The 20488-nt window shown below is 53.2% G+C and overlaps 1 protein-coding gene across 2 annotated transcripts in view; it reads left to right on the top strand.

Annotated features, from left to right (window-relative positions):
• The window catches only part of ARRB1 (arrestin beta 1), an 82279-nt gene that overhangs the window by 45189 nt on the left and 16602 nt on the right, over positions 1-20488 (top strand). For both annotated transcript variants that reach the window (XM_056115875.1, XM_056115874.1), the window contains exons 2-3: positions 17614-17644; positions 19111-19171. In XM_056115875.1, the coding sequence (XP_055971850.1) occupies positions 17614-17644; positions 19111-19171 (92 nt within the window). The remainder of the gene's footprint in view (positions 1-17613; positions 17645-19110; positions 19172-20488) is intronic.

Here is a 20488-nt window from a genome sequence, read left to right as displayed (position 1 = left end):
CTGGAGAGAAAAACCAAAGAACTTGAAGAAAAGAAAGGCATGAAAGATGAATGGAAGGAAGGAGAGAAAAGTGGGAGGGAGGGACCGGAGGGATGGCTCCAAGGCTGGAGCACATTCTCTGCATGGGGAGATCCGGCCCCAGAGTGATGCCCCACCCTCGAGCCCCTCATCAACACTGTGGGTGTAATCCCCCTAGAAACAGGAGGAAGAAGGGAGCAGCAAGCAAAGACTCAGAGAGATAAGTGCAGCCAGGGCCAGGGCACTTGCTGAGCAATGAGCCGAAACCATCAGGGAAGACTTCTTGGATGAGGGGGCCTTGGGAACATGGGAAAGAGTGCAGCTGGAGGAAGTATGGGAGTGTGAAGCCAGAATGGCCTGTCGCTGGAGGGTTCTTGAGCGGAAAGATTTCAACTGAGAACCTGAGGCTGGGAAGGAGGCAGGAACCAAAACTCCCGTCTCTAGCGGGGACGATCCAGCCATCTCCACCACGCCCCTCCTCCCCGGCCTTCTTACGCAGGGGACACTGGGGCCAGAGCTCAGCCCCGGCAGAGGAGCGGAGGGCAGCGGAGGTATGATGAGAGAGCAGTGGTCACAGTTCTGGAGCTTGGCTCTCATTCCTGCCAGCGACTGGGTCTGAACAATTTCTCCAGCCTTTGGGGTCCACATCACCCAGTTTTCCAAACGAGGGAAAGTCCATCTCCATCTCCCAGGGGATTCGAATTTGGCTCAAGGTCCTGATCCAAACAGGGGCTGCTTGCTTGCTGCAGCATGGCCTTCCCTGCTGACCCGTCTTCCCCAGAAGACTGGAGAAGGTTCTGGAGAACCTGGTGGGCCAGTCAGGATCCAGCCCCTGGCCTATTCAGAGGTTCGCATCAGCCTCTGACTGTCCCCTCCTGTTTCGTGGGATACTCCAAAATGGGCCAGGCTGGTGTGAGAGCAAGACCCTAGGATAGTAGAAGCAAAGGAAGGGAAGGCCAGTCTTTGGTTGGAAATTTGCCACAGGGGGGTGGGGGAGGGCCGTTCAGACAGAGAAGGGACCACTCTGATAATGATAGCTGGGAGTGGTCACTCTGGGCAAGAACTGGGTGGCTGGAAGGAGGCAAAGGCATGATGATAATCCTTTAGTAACTGTATTGCAGATCACAATTCCTAAAAGGAGAGAGAGAGAGAGAGACAGAGACAGAGAGGCAGAGGCAGAGACAGAGAGAGACAGAGACAGAGAGACAGAGAGAGTGAGAGAGTGAGAGAGAGAGAAAGAGGGGGGGAAAGGTGTGAGGGGAGTTGACTGGAGGGAAACTGGGGACATTAGCGTGGGAAATGTGCTCTGGTGAAGGGTCATGATGGAACATTGTATGACTGAAACCCAACCGTGAACATCTTTGTAACTGTGTATCTCACGTGATTCAATCAAAAAAATTGTGGGGAGGGCCAGGCTTCTCTAAGAAGCAGTTTTCTCTGCCCTTGCACCCTGGTTCTTCCCTCCCCTCGGCAGCCCTTGAACGTCCCACTAGGATGGCTGGTGGCCCGGTGGCCTGGATGTGTGGGTTGCAGGGAGTGGGGGGGTGGTTTGCTCTCAGAGGTCTAGGCCCTGGGCTTGACCCGGCTGGACCTGATGTCACCCATCGCCTCCTTAGCCCTCAGCCAAGCTGAAGGAACCAGGGAAGGCGCTTTGGAGGTGGGTTGGGAGCCGTGCTGGGGAATGCAGGGGAGGCCCTGGGGGTCCCTGAGGGTCTGGATGGGGCGTTTAATGGGGTTCACCAGAAGCTTGGGGCTCTTGGTGCCCGTCTGCAGGCACGCGAGCGCGTCTGTCCCGGCCTGCGCTTCCTGGCCCGCTCGAGGCCCTTCCTCCCCTGGGCTTTGATTTCTCCATCTGGGAGATGAAGCCAGCTGCAGTGTGAGGCCTCAGGTGCCCCAAATCAGTGACGTGGGGGTGACATTTCCTGTCTGCCTGCCTCCTCCCACCCCCTTCCTGGGCGGTCCTGGGAAGCAGGTGCAGGGGGCGCGTGAACAGGCGGCTGCTCCGACCAGGAGCCTGCTCGGCACTGGCACAGCAGACGGGCCCGGACGCAAATAACTCGGCTACCAGGGAGCGTGTGATAAGGGCCCTAGAAACCTCTCTGCTGTCACAGCCACCTGCTCCTCGCGCCTCCTGCTCCCCGGTGGCTGTTCTCACCCCCGGGAAAGTGGGTCAGAATGTAGGGCGCCACACAGAGCGCGAGCGCCCCCTTGCCCGCACCCACCTAGCTCCCTGGAACCGTGGCTGAATCGTGGCTGCCGTCAGAGGCATGGTGGGGACGTGGGATGGGCTCGGGGTGTCTCTGTGCCCCCAATACAGCCCTGGCCACTTATTCCTCCCCTCGATGCTCCTTTGCCTCCTGGAAACAGCCCAAGAGCCTGAGGTTGGCATCAGGACCCTCACCAATGAGTGCTCCTCAGTGCCCCCTGCCATCTGCAGGATGAGCAAGCCCCCCTCTCACCCCTTCTCCACTCTGACTCTCGGGACCCCCTTCACCCGCACCCGGCTTCATCCCCACACCTCTGTCCCCTTTCCTTCCCACTCCCGATGCTGGGACACTGGGTGTTCTCCATCATTCCTCTTCTCCCTCGAAGCTTTAGCTGAAACCCCGATCAGAATTTCACACCCCCCCCACCCCCCACGTCGCGTACATATGTGAGCTGGTGCTGTGAGTAGGGAACAGTATGACCGCTGAACTCTCTTTGGCTCGGCGCTTCCAAGCTGTGTGAGCTCGGGAACATTCCTTAGCCTCTCTGCATCTCTTTTTCTCATCAGCAGCACTGTGGTTAGGAGTCTCCTGCCCTTGTTTGTTGTGGCAGGAATCAATGAGTTACTATTTAGGATGAACTGGAAGTAGTTTCTGGTACCTAGTTTCTCTCCTGGGTGTGTTTTCTGCCGTGATGGAGATTGAGTGGATAGGGAGAGCTCCCCACCTCCGCTGTGTTAATAACATCTTCCTCTAATGTGCTTTGGCTGATGCTCATAAAAGTGTGAGCGGTGACCAGGCTGTACCCAGTTCCCGGGACTTCTCTGCAGACGCATTTTCGGAAGCAGTGAGTTTTGCTTAGAGGCTTTCACTCCTGGATGTCTGTCTCTCGACTTGGGCTTTGTGACTTTGGATAACGATTTGAGAACTCTGAATCTCAGTGTCAGAGATGTCCACATCCCTCCAAATAAAAGGTTGGGGGGACTATTTGATATTCTCAGGGATGGGACTGGAGAAATCGTGTGGTGGGGAGGGCACTTGCCTTTCATGCGGCTGGCTCAGGTTCAACCCCAGCATCCCATAGGGTCCCTTGAGAACCACCGGGAGTGATCCCTGAGTGCAGAGAGAGCAGAAAGCCCTGAGCATCGGCAGGTGTTTCCCTCCCAAACAAAAACACAAAAACATGAGAATAGATATTCTTGGGGCCTCTCTAACAGGCTGCACCCTGGTTTCTTCTTGTCAGAGGGAACCAGGAGTCATACTAGTGCTTCTGGAGCCTGATAAGGACTGTGTGATGTTTGGGGGGGCAGTGAGTGACAAATGGGGGAGGCTTGGGCTTGGTTGAAGTTTAGCCCAGACTTATTTCAGGTGTCTCTGTTGTCTTCATGGGTCAGCCGGATGGTTGTGGCGTCCTGCACATATGGAGGGTATTTCACCCCAAGTGCCCCTTGATCCTGCCGGTCAAAGAGAAATACAATTAAAAAAAAGAGGGACCAGAGCTGATAGTACAGTGGGTAGGGCGTTTGTCTTGCATACAGCCAACCTGGGTTCGATCCCTGGGGTCCCATCTGGTCCCCTGAGCACTACCAGGAATGATTCCTGAGTGCAGAGCCAGGAACAACCCCTGAACACCGCTGGGTGTAATCCAAAAACAAAGCTAAAGAAAGAAAAAGAGCCCCCTGGAATCACTCAGCTGGAGAGAAGCCCTCCCCTCCCCCCCATTCTTTCACAGTTCTGCCCACCCTCACTGCACACTCGCCGTCTTCAAGCACAGCTCAGCCTGCCTAGGCAATGCCCCAGGAGTCAGGTTCAGACACACAAATAAGATCTGGACTCTGATTTGAGTTATATAAAGGAAATATATGGTGTGTGCCATTGCAGGCTGGGAAATGCCAGCCCACTGGGTCAAGGGTGGGCAGGGCATAGTACTTAGACTGGCTTGGGTGGGATGGTCAAGAAAGGCTACCTGGAGGAAGGAGCTGAGCAGAAGATAGCTCCACAGATTCTTAGATCTGACACAGCAGACCTGCAGGGATGGGGGAGGGGACCCAGGGCTTGGATGCAGCTCTGCCTGGTGAAGCAGAGACTCTCATGGAATAATTGGCGGGGGGGAGGGGGGTGTCGGTCTCTTATTTCTCCATTTCACTTACAGGTTCTTCCCAAAGTTCCCTGTGGCCAAGACTCACGGCAGAGCTTGGTAGGCAAGTCCTGGTTTCTCGATAAAGTAACAGCTTATTGTCAAACCTGGGGAAATGAGAGCTAGAAGGAAGTGAGGGATTGGTGGGGGCAGTCCCCACCTTAAGTATTTATTTATTTATTTTTTCTTGAGACTTAGTCTTTTTTTTTTAATTGACTCACTTTGGATATAGTTACAAAGCTTCCATGTTTGAGTTTCAGCTTCCATGTTTGAGTTTCAGTCATACAATGATCGAACACCCATCCCTCCACCAGTGTACATTTTCCACCACCAATGTTCCCAGTATCCTCCCCCCCTCCATCCTCCCTCCCCCTGCCTCTATGGCAGAAAATTGCCCCCATACTCTCTCTGCTTTTGGGCATTATGGTTTGCAATAAAGATACTGAGAGGCTATCACTTTTGGTCCTTTATCTACCTTCAGCATACATCTCCTATACCGAACTATCCCTCCAGCTATCTTGGACTTCGTGATCCCGTCTATATTCCAGCTGCCTTCTCCCCCAGCTCATGGGGCAGGCTACCAACCATAGAGCAATGTTCCTGACCCTGCCTCTACTGCCCTTGGCTATCAGTCTCATCTTATGATGTTTTATATTCCACAAATGAGTGCAGTTGAGAATTATTCTTAAACCTGTTTGTTGAAAATTGTATTTAGAAGCATATTCTTTAATCTCCAAGTATTTGAAGGATTTTCCAGTTATCCTTCTGTTTTTTTTTTTTTAAACTTTGGGTTTATACCTGGAGGTGCTCAGGATTCACTTCGGACCACCTTAATTATTTAGACACACATTCTTGCCTTTTATGACTTCTCTCTTCCCGTTTGGTGTACAATTCAGTTTATTTATTGTATATTTAGAAGGTTGTATAATCATTTGTGCTCTCTAATTCCAGTTCACCCCCGGGCCACACACACACACACACACACACACACACACACCACCACCACCACCACCACCACCACCACCACGCAAATGCTCCTCCAGCCCATTAGCAATTGCTTCTCATCCTCCTGCTGTTAGTCTTTATTAATACTGACCTACCCTCTGTCTTGGAAATGGCCTCAGCTGCTCATTTCATAAAAATGGAATCAGACAGTCTATGGAGGGTCAGTGGAGGGTCAGGGATGTCTCCATTTGTGGGCTCATACCCAGTACTGCATGCCCCTCTGCCCCACTGTTTCCCCTGAGAACCACAGGGTCTTCCCTCCCCACGAAGAGACCTCGAGCCCCTTGTAACTGACTTCTTTCTCTTGAAAGGCTTTGCAAGTTTTTCCAGGTCTTCTTAATCTGCTTTTCATTTCTCTTTATGATTGGATACTATCTCTGTAGCACTGTCACTGTCCTCCTGTTCTTCATCGATTTGCTCGAGCGGGCCCAGTAACGCCTCCATCGTAAGACTTGTTATTGTGTTTGGCGTATCGAATATGTCACAGGTAGCTTGCCAGGCTTTGCCGTGTGAGCAAGATACTCTCGGTAGCTTGCCAGCTCTCCGAGAGGGGTGGAGGAATCGAACCCGGGTCAGCCAGGCCGGCCGCATGCAAGGCAAACGCCCTACCACTGTGCTATTGCTGCGCCTCATTGTGTGTTATTGCCACATTAGAAACATACATTCATCACTTGTTGGATGTGGACTCTTGGGAATAATGCTCCTGTTAACATTTTAATTTGGGAGGCTGGAATTATAGTGTAGTGGGGAAGGTGCTTGTCTTGCATGGAGAAGACCCAGGGTCTACCCACAGCACCCCATATGGTCCCCCAAGCTTGTAAGGAGTAGTTCCTGAGTGCAGGGCCAGGAGTGACCCCTGAGCATCACGGGGTATGGTCCCAGAAGTCAAATAAACAGAAGAATTTAAATTTATTTTTAAACTTTATTTTATTTTGGGGGTTGGTTTGTTTTTAATGATTGAAATAAAACCTATCTAAGACTGCAGCTTCTGGAAGAACTATTTGTTCCTGCCAGTCTCTCTCATATGTCTCTGTGAACTTGCCCTTGGCCTCTCTCTGGCCTTGCGTTAAGAGCCAGGTCTCTCTAGGCATCTTTGTTGGTGATGGTTTTGTCGAACAGGATATTCATAGAGTACCCTGTGGGCATGGGGTGAAGATAGTTATTAATTCTCACAAAGGACTTGATCTTTTGGTCTTCTTTTCTTCCCCATGGCAACTGTCACTTGGGGATAGCGGTCAGTCCCAGCCACCAGGGCATGGCTGTAGGGCCTGTCTGAGATGCCATCATCAATGAATGCTTTGTGTCCTGAGTAGCATTAGGCCAGCACCAGCACTGCCTTCTTGGGTTTTGTTAACTTGCCCATTTCAACACCAACTACTGAGGCTTACAGCAGGAAAGAAGAATGGGCACTTCCTCTAACCTTTCATCCCTGGGAGAGGTGGTCCAGTAATAAAGGCTACCACAACTGGCAGTGCTCGGCCTGGCATGGGGCTGGCAGAGCCGGGGGCCAGCAGAGCCATACTCAGGGGTCCCTGGAGGTCCCCAAGCACACACCTAGGTGTGCTGGTGGTGGTACATGAGGTTGCAGGGACTGAATTCAGACTCTGGCAGATGCCAGGCAGGTGCTCTGCCATCTGAACTATCTCTTCCACCCTCCTGTAGACATTCCCCCATCCTGACCCTTTGCTGTTTATATGTTGACAAGTGCGGGAAGGGGGTGGAGAAGGTTGTGCTTTTTTTTTCTTTTTTTGGGTCACACCCGGCAATGCACAGGGGTTACTCCTGGCTCTGAACTCAGGAATTACTCTTGGTGGTGCTCAGGGGACCATATGGAATGCTGGGAATCGAACCCGGGTCAGCTGCGTGCAAGGCAAACGCCCTACCCGCTGTGCTATTGCTCCTGCCCCAGGGTTGTACTTTTTAGTTGCAACACACACACATTATGTTGTGGTGAACCAGAGATCACACACTTGTTCTGTGCCAGCAACACAACAGCAAAGCCACCTGTCTACTCTACATATAGGGGGGTGCTGGGTGTCCACCTTGAAGCCTCAGGCCTGGTGCTGTCCCACGGAGCTGTCCCTGGGCCTTTGTGAACATTTATGTCAAGTCTGAGTGTGGGCTTTTGTGTTTGGGTCTCTCGATTACGTGCTGAGGGCTGGAACTGTTGGATCACAAGGGCTCCTTCCCCCCGCTTCCTTGACAACACTTGCTGTCACATCTCTCTGGCTACACCCATTCCAGCAGAGTCACTCGGGGTCACTTGGATAGACTTTTCCACCAGTGACTAATGATGCTGAACATATTTTCATGTGTTTTCACGTTCATGCAGATCTTGTCTTTGGAGAAATGTCTGCTCCAGTCCTTTGCCCATTTTTGTTGCTTTTGTTATATTTGGGCCACACGTGTTGCTGCTTCATGGCTAGTCTCAGTTTGGGGATTGAACCTGTGCCTCTTGCATACAAAGCGTGAGCACTAACCCTTTGAGCTAGCTCCCCAACCCCTCCTTTGCCCTTTTTCTGTTTTTTTTTTACTTGTTTGGAGGCCACACTCAGCAATATTCAGGGGTTATTCCTATCTCTGTGCTCAGAAATTACTCCTAGCGCTGCCCAGAGGACCTTATGGGATACCAAGGATCAAAGTCGAACTCAGGTCAGCTGCATGCAAGGCAAGTGCCCTGTCTGCTGTACTGTCTGTCACTCTTGCCCTACTTTGCCCTTTCATTGGGTTATTTGCCTATTTAAGGTTGAGTTCTTGTAGGGTCTTTATAGAATCTGGATATTATATTCTTCTAAGATGCATACTTTGAAAATATTTTCTCTCTTCTGTGGAGCACCTTTTCACTTTTGTTTAAAATTGTTTTTTTTTTACTAGTGAAACACCATGAGGTACAAACTTTTGTGCCTGTGTTCCAGTTACACAATGATCAAGTACCCATCCCTCCACCAGTGCCCATTCCCCACCACCAGTGATCCCAGTATCCCTCCCGCCACCCCATCCCTTCCCCCAACCCCACCCCGCCTCTGTGGCAGGGCATTCCCTTTTGCTCTCTCTCTCCTTTGGGTGTTGTAGTTTGCAAGAGCGGTATTAAGTGGCTATCATGTTTGGTCCATAGTCCACTTTTAGCCCACATCTCCCATCCCAAAAGGGCCCTCCAAGCACCCTTTACTTGGTGGTCCCTTCTCAGTCTGAGCTGCCTTTTCCCCCAGTATGCAAGGCCGGCTTCTAGGCTGTGGAGTAATCCTCCTGGTACTTATCGCTACTGTTTTGGGTGTTAGTTTCCCATTCTGTTACCTTATATTCCACAAATGAGTGCAGTCTTTCTGTGTCTGTCCCTCTCTTTCTGACTCAGTTCACTCAACATGAAACCTTCCATGTTGAACCACCTATACGCAAATTTCACGACTTCATCTTTTCTAACCACTGCATAGTATTCCATTGTGTAGATGTACCAAAGTTTCCTTAACCAGTTATCTGTTCTCGGGTTTTTCCCAGATTTTGGCTTTTGTAAATGGTGCTGCAATGAAAATATAAGTGCAGATGTCAATTCTACTATACCTTTTTGCATCTCCGGGATATATTCCCAAAAGTGGTATTGCTGGGTCAAATGGGAGCTCAATTTCTAATTTTGTTTGATTTGGTTCTCCGTGTCTGATTAACTTCTATCTTCAGTGCATCATGGTCTGAAAAGATAGTTGATACAGTTTCTATCTTCCTGATTCTATTGAGGTATGTTCTGTGACCCAGCACGTGATCTCTTTTGGAAAATGATCCAGGTGCACTGAAAAAAATGCCTTTTCACTTCCTTGATGGTGACTTATGATGCTCAAACATTTTATGAATTTTACAAGGTGAATAAAATTTAATTTAGTTGCCAGTTCTTTGGGCATGATCTCTAGGAAACTGTTGCCTAGGCCAAGGTCATATTGATGTAAATGTGTGTTTTCTTCTAATTGTTTTGTATTAGTACTAGCTCTTCCACTTGGATATTTGATTCATTTTAATTAATTTTTAAAAATTATGATGTGCTGTTGTTTGACAATATCCAATTGTCTCTGCATCATTTATTGAAGACACTGTTTTTTATTTCCCCACTGATTTGTCTTGGCTTCCTTGTCAAAAATCAATTGACCATGGATACATGGGTTTATTTATGGACTCTCAATTCTGTTTCATTGATTTATATACCCAGCTTTACCAGTATCATACAATCTTGGTTACTGTAGCTTTGTACTAAGTTTTAAAGTAGGAGGTATGATTGCTGCAGCTTCTCTCTCTCTCTCTCTCTCTCTCTCTCTCTCTCTCTCTCTCTCTCTCTGTCTCTCTGTCTTCCTGGCTTTCTGCATCACACTTGGTGATGCTCAGGGGTTATTCCTGGCTCTGTATTCAGAAATGACTCCTGGTGGTGCTTGGGGAACCATATAGGATACTGGAAATCGAACCTGGGTCAGCTATGTGCAAGGCAAATGCCCTTCCCACTGCACTATCGATCCAGCCCCCCTCTCTCTTTTTAAAAATTAAGATTGTTTTGATGATTCCTGGAGCCTGGAATTTCCCTATAATTTTAGAAATAGTCTGATATTTAAAAAAAATTTTATTAGTGAAACACCATGAGGTACAGTTATAGACTTACAAATTTTTGTGCTTGGGTTTCAGTTATACAATGATCAAGTACCCATCCCTCCACCGGCGCCCATCCTCCACCACCACGGGTCCCAGCATCCCTCCCACCCCCCAACCCCCTCGTCCCGCCCTGCCTCTGTGGCAGGGCATTCCCCCTTGTTCTCTCTCTCTTCTTTTGGGTCCTGTGTTTTGCAAGAGAGACATTGAGTGGCAATCGTGTTTGGTCTTTTTTGAAAAAAAAATGGTTTGGATTTTTATAAGATTTTGCATTGAATTTATAGATCGATTTGAGGAGGTTTTCATCTTAAATACATCGTCTTTCTCACTCTTCCTTTGGGGGTATTTATGAGTAGAGTTGAGCCCATGTTAGGAACTTGCTGTTTTGATTCCTGACTTATTCTGCTTAATATTCTACCCCAGGAGCCTCCCTGCATTCTGGAACATGCAATATTTTCAGTGCTATGTAATGTTCAACCATTTGATTGTATCACACATGTTTATGAACTTTAGGCTATGGAGCTAGAGAAACAGAACAGCAGGTAGGGCATTTACCTTGCAAGTGGCTGACCTGGATTTGACCTCTGGTACCTCATGTCGTCCCCTGAGTACTGTCGGGAGTGGTAAGTTCTGAGCACCCCCTGGTGTGGCCCCAAACAAAACCCAACAAAACCCAATTAACTCTTGGTTATTGGGTCATCTGTCTTGGACAGCACTTTATTGTGGGCCTTGCATGGTGCAGGCCTTTTCTGCTGGCCCCATTAGACCCTGGCAGTGCTGCTCACACAGGGAACAGTGGACTGTTAGTGTGGAAGGTGATGAACAGGGACCCTTGGTGCAGGTGTGACCTTGGGCCTCCAGGAGAAGACAAGAGAGCTGTCTTGCACCAGCACTCTGATGGATGGAATTAGGAATCGTGCAACAAAAGAGAGGGAGAAGGAGAGAGAGAGAAACAGATAGACAGATAGGTAGAGACATACAGAGAGGCACAGAGAGAGAAAGAGACAGACAGACAGAGACATAGAGACAGAGATAGACAGAGATAGACAGAGACACACATATACAGAAAGAGAGAGAGAGAAAGAGAGAAAAAGTGTGGGAGTGCATGTTTGTCTGAGCACTGCCAGGTGTGCCCACCACCCCAAAAAAAAAAAGACTTGAGACACATAATTCTGTAATTTCACTCAGAATGAATGATAAGAATGCATAGCTCAGTTGAATTAAACTGAGTTTTTGTTTATTTGTTTGTTTTTTGTTTGGGGGCCATACCCGGTGGTGCTCAGGGGTTACTCCTGGCTCTGCACTCAGAAACCTGGTGGGTTGACGGTGAGTTGGGGTCCTACTCCTACCAAAAGAAGCACCCTACCAAAAGAAGCAGTAACACATGATCCTCAAACCTTAGTACTGTGATATCTTTTGACCACCTCATGCCACACGTCTATGATGTAGCAAGAGATCATCCCTGATTTCAGTGGCAGAGGGAGGAGGGTGTGTAGGTGTGGTAGGCAGAAGGCCCTCCCTGACCCCCTCCCATTATGGAAACTTTGATTATGTTAGATTATATGACAGGCCGGAGCGATAGCATAGTGGGTAGGGTGTTTGCCTTGTACACAGCCAACCTGGGTTTGATTCCTTCGCCCCTCTCGGAGAGCCTGGCAGGCTACCGGGAGTATTTCGCCCGCACGGCAAAGCCTGGCAAGCTCCCGGTGGTGTATTTAATATGCCAAAAACAGTAACAACAAGTCTTACAGTGGAGACGATACTGGTGCCCACTCAAGCAAATCGATGAACAACGGGAGGACAGTGCTACAGTGCTATATTACATGACAAAGGGAATTTTCCATGTTTCAGATCGAATTAAGATCTCTAGCCAGGTGATCTTAAAATAGGGTCTTTAGAATTAAGATCTCTCTAACCAGGTGACCGTATGGGTCCTTACAAGTGGAAGAGGGGCTGAAGAGGAGCCCAGGGTGTTGGAATATGACAAGAACTTGCCAGCTGGCTTTGAGGACAGAGGACAGGGCCATGAGACTAGGGGTGTGAGTGAGAAGCTGGAAGGAGCAAGGAAACAGATTTCCTCCTGGAGCCTCCAGAATGGATTGCAGCTCTGCCAACATGTTGATTTAAAAAAAAAAATTAAAAAGTTTTATTACAATTTTGGTAACATGGTTTCAACAGTGTTAAAGCTTAAGGTATTTCCCTTTTGCTTTTGGGGCTACACCCAGCTGTGCTCAGGGATCACTCCTGGTGGTGCTTAGGGGACCATATGGGCTGCCGGGGTGGAGCCTGGGCCAGCTTCATGCAAGGCAAACGCCCTGCCTGCCACTGCACCTTTGCCAGCACCGAAGTGCCCAGACCCTCTTCCACTGTCCTTATGTCACTTCTAGATCCTGTCTTCCTTCCCCCTCTCCCTCCCACTACTGCTTGGTGATCTGAGTTTTGATGTCCAAGACCATGGGTTGTCATCATTTGATACTGCCCTTTCCCCTGTTTCTCTGTACCATGGATGAGTGAGGTCATGTAGTAACTGTTCTCTCTTTGCTTAACATATGCTTACCAGCCCTTGCCAAGCTGCAGTGAATAGCAAGATTTCATTTCTCCTTTGTATCCAAATATTGTTCCATTGTGTCTATTAAAATAGTATCCCACTGTGTCTATTTCATTGTGTCTACATACCTCAACCTCTTTATCCATCCATCTGTCATTGGACATTTGGGTCAATATGTTGCTTTCTTTTTTTTTTTTTTCTTTTTGGGTCACACCCGGCAATGCACAGGGGTTCCTCCTGGCTCTGCACTTAGGAATCACCCCTGGTGATGCTCAGGGGACCATATGGAATTCTGGGAATGGAAGCCGGGTTGGCCACATGCAAGGCAAACGCCCTACCTGCTGGGCTATTGCTCCAGCCCTCAACATGTTGATTTCTTAACCCAGTGAGTTACATTTCTAACTTTTAGCTACAGAACTGTAAGATAATAATACATTTATCACTTATCAAAGTAACTAATTCCTTCATGGATAATTAATACTAAGGGGGTGGGGAATCACACTAGTCCTTGTTTATGCTTGTTTATTCCTAGCTTCTTGACCAGAGGAAGCCACTGGCACATCTAGCCTCATAAAGCCGAGAACTCCAGTTCACCCAGATGCCCAGCCACAGAGGGAATGAAATATCGGTAGTAAATTAGATGATCCCGTCTTGCAATCTGCACCTCTTGCTAATATCTCCTGTTCCGCTGAAGAGCAACAAAACGCCCGTGGCAACTTTTAAAAACGAATTTCTGTAGCAACGTCGAGGTCACGGCCTCCAGTTTGAGGAGCACCCGTGGACAGGCCTGGGGTCTCGGACACGCCCTCGGCGTCGCCCATTGGCCCAGGCGCGGGGCACCTGATGAAGCTGACCAATCAACGTTCTCTCTTGGGAATTTGGAATTGGGCCCTTTAGCGAGCATCTCGTTGGGAAGCTGAGCCGAGGCAAAGGAGAGGCTGGAGACTGGAGCGGGAGCCACATGCCAGCCCGAAAGACCGAGAAGCGAGAAGCGGACCAGCCCACAGTAGGCAGGGGGGGTGCCCCAGACCAGGCAGCGGCAGCGCCAGAGCATCCCGCCCCGGAGCCCACCTGAGAGCCCATGGCTGGCCCGGGCCCGGGCCCCCTGCGTCCTGCCTGCGCATCCTTCCCGTGAGGATCCTGCTTATCGGGCCCCCCTCCTTCTCCCAGCTCCCCGCTCTCTGTCCCTGGTCTCATCAGCTGGAGCGCCAAGGATGCTTTTCTTAGGGACCCGCTATCCCTGGACGTCAGGCTTGTGGTGCAGAGCTGGCCGTTGGGGAGGGACCCAAGAGGTCCCTCGAATCCCACGTGCATCCCGCAGTCCAGCGCTGGGCTTTGAACTTGCTCCCTCCTGGAAGGCGCCTGCCGCCCAGTGCTGCAGGGGTGAGGGTGGGCTGGGGCCTTTCTGGCCGTGTCAGGGGCAGGATGCAGGGGGTGACTTGGGGGAGAAAGGCTTGGTTGTTTGTGTAGAGGGTGTGAGCTCCAGAGATTGGCTGCCACTTTTCTTCTCTGAGCCTCAGTTTGCTGAATGTGAAATGGGTTTGTTGGGGGGGGACACAGTGGGACTGTGGGGGAAATGCCTGGAGCTGGGGCCAGGGCCTGGCACAGTCGCAGGCTGGGGCAGCGGCTGTTGATGGAGGAAGGAGACTGGAGCGGGAGCCGCATGCCAGCCCGAAAGACCGAGAAGCGGACCAGCCCGCAGTAGGCTGTGTCCCAGCTTCCGGAAGGAGGTGGCCATTGGGAATCAGCCACAGGACATTCCCCTCCAGTGGCCAGGCTTCCTGCCTCTCCCCTCACTCACTCCCCTAGTCCCTTATCCCCGGTTCGGTTCTCCCCACTACCACCACTAGCCCCCTCCCCACCCTACCCTGCCCCCAGCTACCCTCGTATCTGTTCCTGATGTTGACAGAAACACCTGCCTTAGGAAGCCAGCAGGGGTGGCTCGCAGGGACCCAGTGGCAGAGGAATTAGGTCTGAGTCCTGAGTTCTGGGTGTGCTGGGACAAATCACTGAACCTGGAGCGCATTATCTCTAAAGTCGGAGTCTGAGCACCCATTTCCCAGTGCTCCTAAGAGACGTGGGTAATTACTCCTCCCTCCCTTCTTCCCCTGCCCTCCCTGTCTTGTTTCGGGGCCACACCCAGCAGTGCTCAGGGATCGATCCTGGGGGGCTGGAGGAACCTTCTATGGTGCTGGGGATTGGACCCAGGCCAGCTTCGTGCAAGGCAAGCGCCCGACCTGCTCTGCCTCCCCTCCCGCCCCTCCCTCCCTCCCTGTGCTCACTCCACAGCCTGGAGCCCCTCATCCCTCTCAGGGCTCCTGGGAATGGCTGCTCCTGACCCCAGGGTTTGTGGTCTCAGGCTTGGTGCTTGGCCCTGGGCTCTGAGGGGGTGGGTGGGCTGGTTGGAGCTTCTGGGGACAGGAGGGGTCCTGGAGGCTGAGCCGTCTCTGCAGGTTCAGCAGCCATGGTTGGAACCATGTGAGCTGTATTTTTTCCTCCTTGGTGATTATTACACCCCAGCCGACTGTGACATCTTCACACCCCAAACACAGATAAATATTTATGAGGTAGGAAAAAGGCCCGGAGCCTCCCTAGGGGAGGCGGGGGAGGGAGGTGCCAAGCCTATCTCCGCAATCAAAGCTCCTCAGTGGCAGCTTCCTACAAGCAGAGCCCAGGAGTCAGGTGGGGGATGCGCATCTTTCCTGGAGGGGCGCCCCCAACCCCCTTCCTCACACAGATGCTTCCAGTGGTTCCAGGGGCTGCAGGCCCCCCTCCCCATCCCCCACCCCTCCCTGGCAGCCAGGCCTGCGTTGTGGCTCTGTCTCCACCTTGTGCCTTTATCCTGTGCTGTCATTTGTTCTTCTCGCCTTCCTGGTCACACCTGCAGAGCCTGCAGCCCTGGCCCCGCTCCGCTCCACATCTTCTCTGATTGCAGGGCTTTTAGCATCCCAGAGCCTCTCTGAGCTCCTGGGAAGGCAGGTCCTACAGGCTCCCAGCAGGCTGGGGAAAGTGCTCGAATGTTCTAGAAGGTGTGAGCCCTCGGAGGGCGATTTAGCCCAGATCTCGCAGACTCTGTGCTGCCCTGCTGAGTGGCGGGGTGGGGGTGGGCTGGGGTGTGTGTCCCTCCCCTAAAGCATCCCTTTGGCCCTTGCACCAGTACTTGGTCGATGCCCCTTGTGTCAGTTATGCCATGCTGGGCAAGGTGCTTCTTTCTGGGCACTTGAGCAGACAGGGGGGGAACAGCACCCCTCCCTCCAACCCTCCAACCCTCCCCCCCTGCATTATCTGAGGAGACATGGATGAGTGTTGAATGTGCCCTGTGTTTGGTGACACTGTGGTGACGCGGCTGTGGGGAGGGACGTGAGCAGCCTGGGAATATGATGGAGGATGCGGGCGGCCGACCAGCGGAGAGTGGGGAGAGTCGTGGGAGGTGCCGTGGAGAGGATGGGGGAGGGGGCGCCGAGCCCCGGAAGTGAGGGCAGGGAGGACGGCCACAGAGCGTCACCTGCACGCACGCAGGCAGGGCCTTGCATGATCAGTGGCCTGATTCACACTCCTTCATGGGATAAGATGAAAATGCAGATGGGGGCCGTGTGCTAGCAGCCTGACGGGCCGCTGCAGGGAGACTTAGCTCGGACCCCACGAGGGAATCATTTTACCCCATGATTTGCCGCACAGCTCTCAGGTTCTTGTCCTTACGCAGCCAGTGCTGGGCAGGGCTCCTTGGTGGAACTCGGCAGAGGTTTTTCTGGGAAGGATGGAGAAGAGGGAAAGGGTAGGAAGGCGTCCGTAGCCTAGGGGTACCGGGGTTCCTCCAGAGAACAGCAGACACTCCCCCTTTTACAGCACGGAACTCGAGGGTGGGTGAGCAGGTGTCATGGGGGTTAAGGCAGCCGGTCAGTGGGACGGGAGGATGCTGTGATGGTTCTACTTAGGTCGGCGGGTTCTCGGGCCAGCTGTGAATTCCTTTCTTCAGGGCCACGTTTCTCCACTCTGACTGCTGGGTCCCCCGACCCCTACAGTGCAGAGAGCCCCACGTGTTGGGGAGACTGACCTGGGGGCTGTGCCCAGCCCGGGGTGTTTCACCCAACAAGAGCACAGTGACGGTGGCTCAGGGAGGGGTGACGCTGAGCAGGGCAGGATAGGGAGGATGGGGACGGGGTTGGGGAGGGAGAAGGTGGGAGGAGAGGGATGGGGATGGGGAGGAAGCGGATGGGGAGGGTGAAGATGGGGAGAATGGGGAGGGGGTGGAGAGGATGAGGATGGGGAGGATGAGGAAGGGAGGATTGTTGAAAGTAGATTTATTTGTGGGCTCTTGCAAAATCGTAGGAAGGGTTTGCATATAAAACTCAGAAGTTAAGGGGCTGGAGAGATAGCACAGCGGGTAGGGAGTTTGCCTTGCATGCAGCTGACCCGGGTTCGATTCCCAGCATCCCATCTGGTCCCCCAAGCACTGCCAGGAGTAATTCCTGAGAGCAGAGCCAGGAGTAATCCCTGTGCATAGCCGGGTGTGACCCGAAAAACAAAAACAAAACAAAACAAAATAAAAAAAAAAACAACAAAAAATCAGACGTTAAAGCTGCTGGTTGAGTTCACACAGAGGGGCTGGGTCCCTTGTTATGGCCTCACTCACCTAGGCCCTCGCTGCCGCCTTCCTGTCTCCGGTGTCCGCCAACTTGGTCTCGTCCCTGCGCCGTTCAGTACCTGGGGTCCCTATTCCTACTCTGGGCACTTCATCTGGAGCCCTGTCACCTCTGTCCCTTTGCTGGACCTGACATGGGGCTTCTGGCGACCTGTCCTCTCTGCTTCCCTGGCCACGGCCACGTGCGTGTGAGTGAGGTCTGGGCTGTCCTGCCGTCTGGACGTCTTGGTTGGATTAGCTAGTTCACTTCCTGGTCTGCTGCATCAGGACCGGGACGGGAGGAGCCTGAGTGTGCGTGGGCTGGGAGGCTGGTGCGGGCTGGCAGGCAGGTGGGGGGCTTGGATGGGTCCTCTTGGCCCGTGGCTGGTCCCTGCGGAGGGAGGGCCTGCGGGAGACCCCCAGGCAGCCATGCTGACCACACCCCTCTTCCTCTCCACAGGGTGTTCAAGAAGGCCAGCCCCAATGGAAAGGTGAGTCGTGACAGCTGCTCCCCTCCCCCCAGCCCCCAGCCCCTGCTCTCTCGGGCCCCTCTGTTGCCCATGCAGGCCCCCAGCCCTGTCCCAGGGGAGACCCGGCTCTGAGCTCGGGGCTTCGAGCACAGGAGGGTGTGTTCTGTCGCAGGGGGCGGGAGGAGAGGGAGTGCAGCTCCCCTGGGACTGAAGGACCCCCTGCTCTAGTATGGGGAGCCCTCTGCAGAGAAACATCCATTTGAGAACAGTCATCAGACAAGGCCCCGGGCCTCAGGGCACTTGGTTCCTCATGCACAGGTGTGGGAGGAGGAACTGGACCCCCCACCCCGCACCCTGCCCCATCCGCCCCGTGCCTGTCCCACATTTCCCCTTTGCAGACCCCTCGCTCCATCCTCAGCTCCGCCAGCAGCTACCCCAACACCATTCCCGGGTACACCATGTGGAGGTTAATCAGGCCTGGCCAGCCGCACTGCTCAGAGTTGTGTGAGGCAGCCGGTGAGAAGATGGGGCATTTCAGGGTTTCACCTGAGCAGAGCCAGGAGTCAGTAATCCCCGAGCCCCTCAGGGTGTGGCCCCAAACCCCAAAGATTAACAGTAAAATTAAGGGGCCAGTGTGAGATTAAGTGGTGCCCAGTCCTGGGACAGCCGCTCTCCATGAGGGCTGCATTCTGGGGGTCAGGGTGACTGGGCAGTGACATCTGGTCTCGGGAGTGGACATTGGCCACTGCACTCACATCTGTGAGTTGGGACAGAGGCAGCAGGAGCGGAGCTGGGCCTGGGCGTCTAGAGGTGGTCAGGAGTCTGGGCTGGCAGAGGGCATCCATGGCTCCTGTGCCCCCACTGCCCACGGCCCCTCCCCCTCCCCTGCGAAGCTGGGCTGGATCCGTCCCGGCTTCCTCCTCCCCTGGGGCCCCACGCGGCCCCCGCAGTTGGTCACGATCAGCCTTCGCAGTGAAACCCATTTGTCATTGTCCCTCTGGGCCCAGAGGAGCCATGGAAGGGTTTTCAGAGCAGAGCGTGCGTTTGAGGGCGAGGAGTTGGTGCGGGGGAACCCTGTGGGGTGTGTGTGTGTGTGTGTGTCTGTCTGTCTGTCTGTCTGTGGCTGCAGAGCAGGGGGGAGCGTCTATGGAGTGGGGTGGGGGGGTGGAGTGAGAAACAGTAAGGGTGTTAGCATCAGGATTTAGGGATGCGGCAGGCGGGGACTAGTAGGATGATGGTCTGACCCTGATGCGGCCTCCCACTTCCTGAGGTGAGCATGGCCCTGCCTGACCACGGGGCGGGGGGCATCCCTGCTCAGGTGACTCCTCCCCGGGGGTTGTCTGGTTGGGGAGCACTCTCTGGGCCTGCGGTGCTCCCATCTGTGACATGGGAACAGTAACAGTCTCTTTCATGGAAGACGAGGGATGCCTTCAGGGCAGGAACGCATGCCACAGCTCATTTCGCCCCCCCCCCCCCTTCCTCTGCAGCTCACCGTCTACCTGGGCAAGAGGGACTTTGTGGACCACATTGACCTCGTGGACCCTGTGGGTGAGTCCCTGCAGGCCTGGGAGGAGGGAGGCAGAGTGGTGGGGTACCCAGGATGCCCCCACAGCTCTCCCAGAGTGAGCTTTTGACCTTTGACCTTTGAACCAGAAGTTGCGGCCAAGGACTGGGGTGACAAGAAGTTTAGGAGGAAGAATAAGCGAGACTTCGCCTAAGGCTTGTTGGTCGTGGAGCAGACGCTGTGGGTCACTCCTGTGCCGGTCCCCACTGGGCAGAGGGGAGTAGGGCCAGAAAGGCCAGGCGACTGGTTCCAGGTCACCGCACAGCTTCAGATCTAAATCCACTGACCCCGATGGCCAAGGGAAGGACATGGAGACCCCGGGGCTGAGACGGGGAGGCTGTTCTCACCCAGCCCACGTCTCCCCCGAGCTGGGCCATGGCTGAACCTGCTCAGCAGCTTGTAGGGCCTTGTGGAATAACCTGGGGGCAGGACTCTCCCCTTCCCGCTCTTTAGGGGGTTTTGTGCTCCTGTTAGACAGCAGCTGGCCCTCTGCTGCACACCAGTAGGATGTGGGGCTAGAGGGGAAAATTCCTCCTGTCCTCCGGATTCTTCTCAGACTGCTCAAGGCGTTACTCAAACATCAGATGAGTAGGAGGAAAATGGAATCTTGTTTGGAAAGTCTTCATGGGTGTGGATTCTAGAGCCAGTGGGTTACAGTGAGGGTCTGTAGCCTTCAGTAAGGCCAGGGACGGGGCTTGGGAGCCCTGGGAAACAGAGGGGACTGACACGGTGATGAGATGGGGACACATGTAGCTTGGACCAGATGCTCTGAAAGGAGATGTTCGTGCTGCCGTCCAGAGATGCTTCTCTGACGGGAAGCTCGATTCTGCTCAAACCCCTGATTCAGGGCGATGCCCCTCTGTGTCATTTCTCTGAGTCATTAAGGCAGTGGTCAGGGTTTCCCTGGGCCTTTAGTGTCTTAGGAACCAGAGGGACCCCGCCTGGGGAGGTCCGGTCAGAAGCCCCCAGGACGTGGTTACACTGCCCCATGGTAGGGAGCCTGGCGCCTTGAGGGGGAGCAGGAGAATGTGGCTCCTGGTGAGAGGGCAGCCACAGGGCCCCCGTGGAACAGGGAACGTTGAGTCTAGGGGGTTAGAGGGCATTTGAGAAGGGCACAAACAGACCCACAGCGGGTCCAGACCTGGTGACAGGCTCTGATGATGGTGCCAGAAAGGGAGTGAGGCCTGAGTCCAGGCAGAGAAGCTGAGCCTTCTGCCGGGGGACGCTCCCAGAGGACAGGTCTCTGTCCCCAGCTGGGGCAGGCTGCAGGCCACCACAGCCTGGATGCTGCCTGTGCAGGA

Source organism: Sorex fumeus, unplaced genomic scaffold (assembly GCF_029834395.1).
Source record: "Sorex fumeus unplaced genomic scaffold, SorFum_2.1 ptg000030l, whole genome shotgun sequence".
Classification (NCBI taxonomy): Eukaryota; Metazoa; Chordata; class Mammalia; order Eulipotyphla; family Soricidae; genus Sorex; species Sorex fumeus.
The sequence above is the reverse complement of the archived record's forward strand: the minus strand, read 5'-3'. Positions and strand labels throughout refer to the sequence as shown.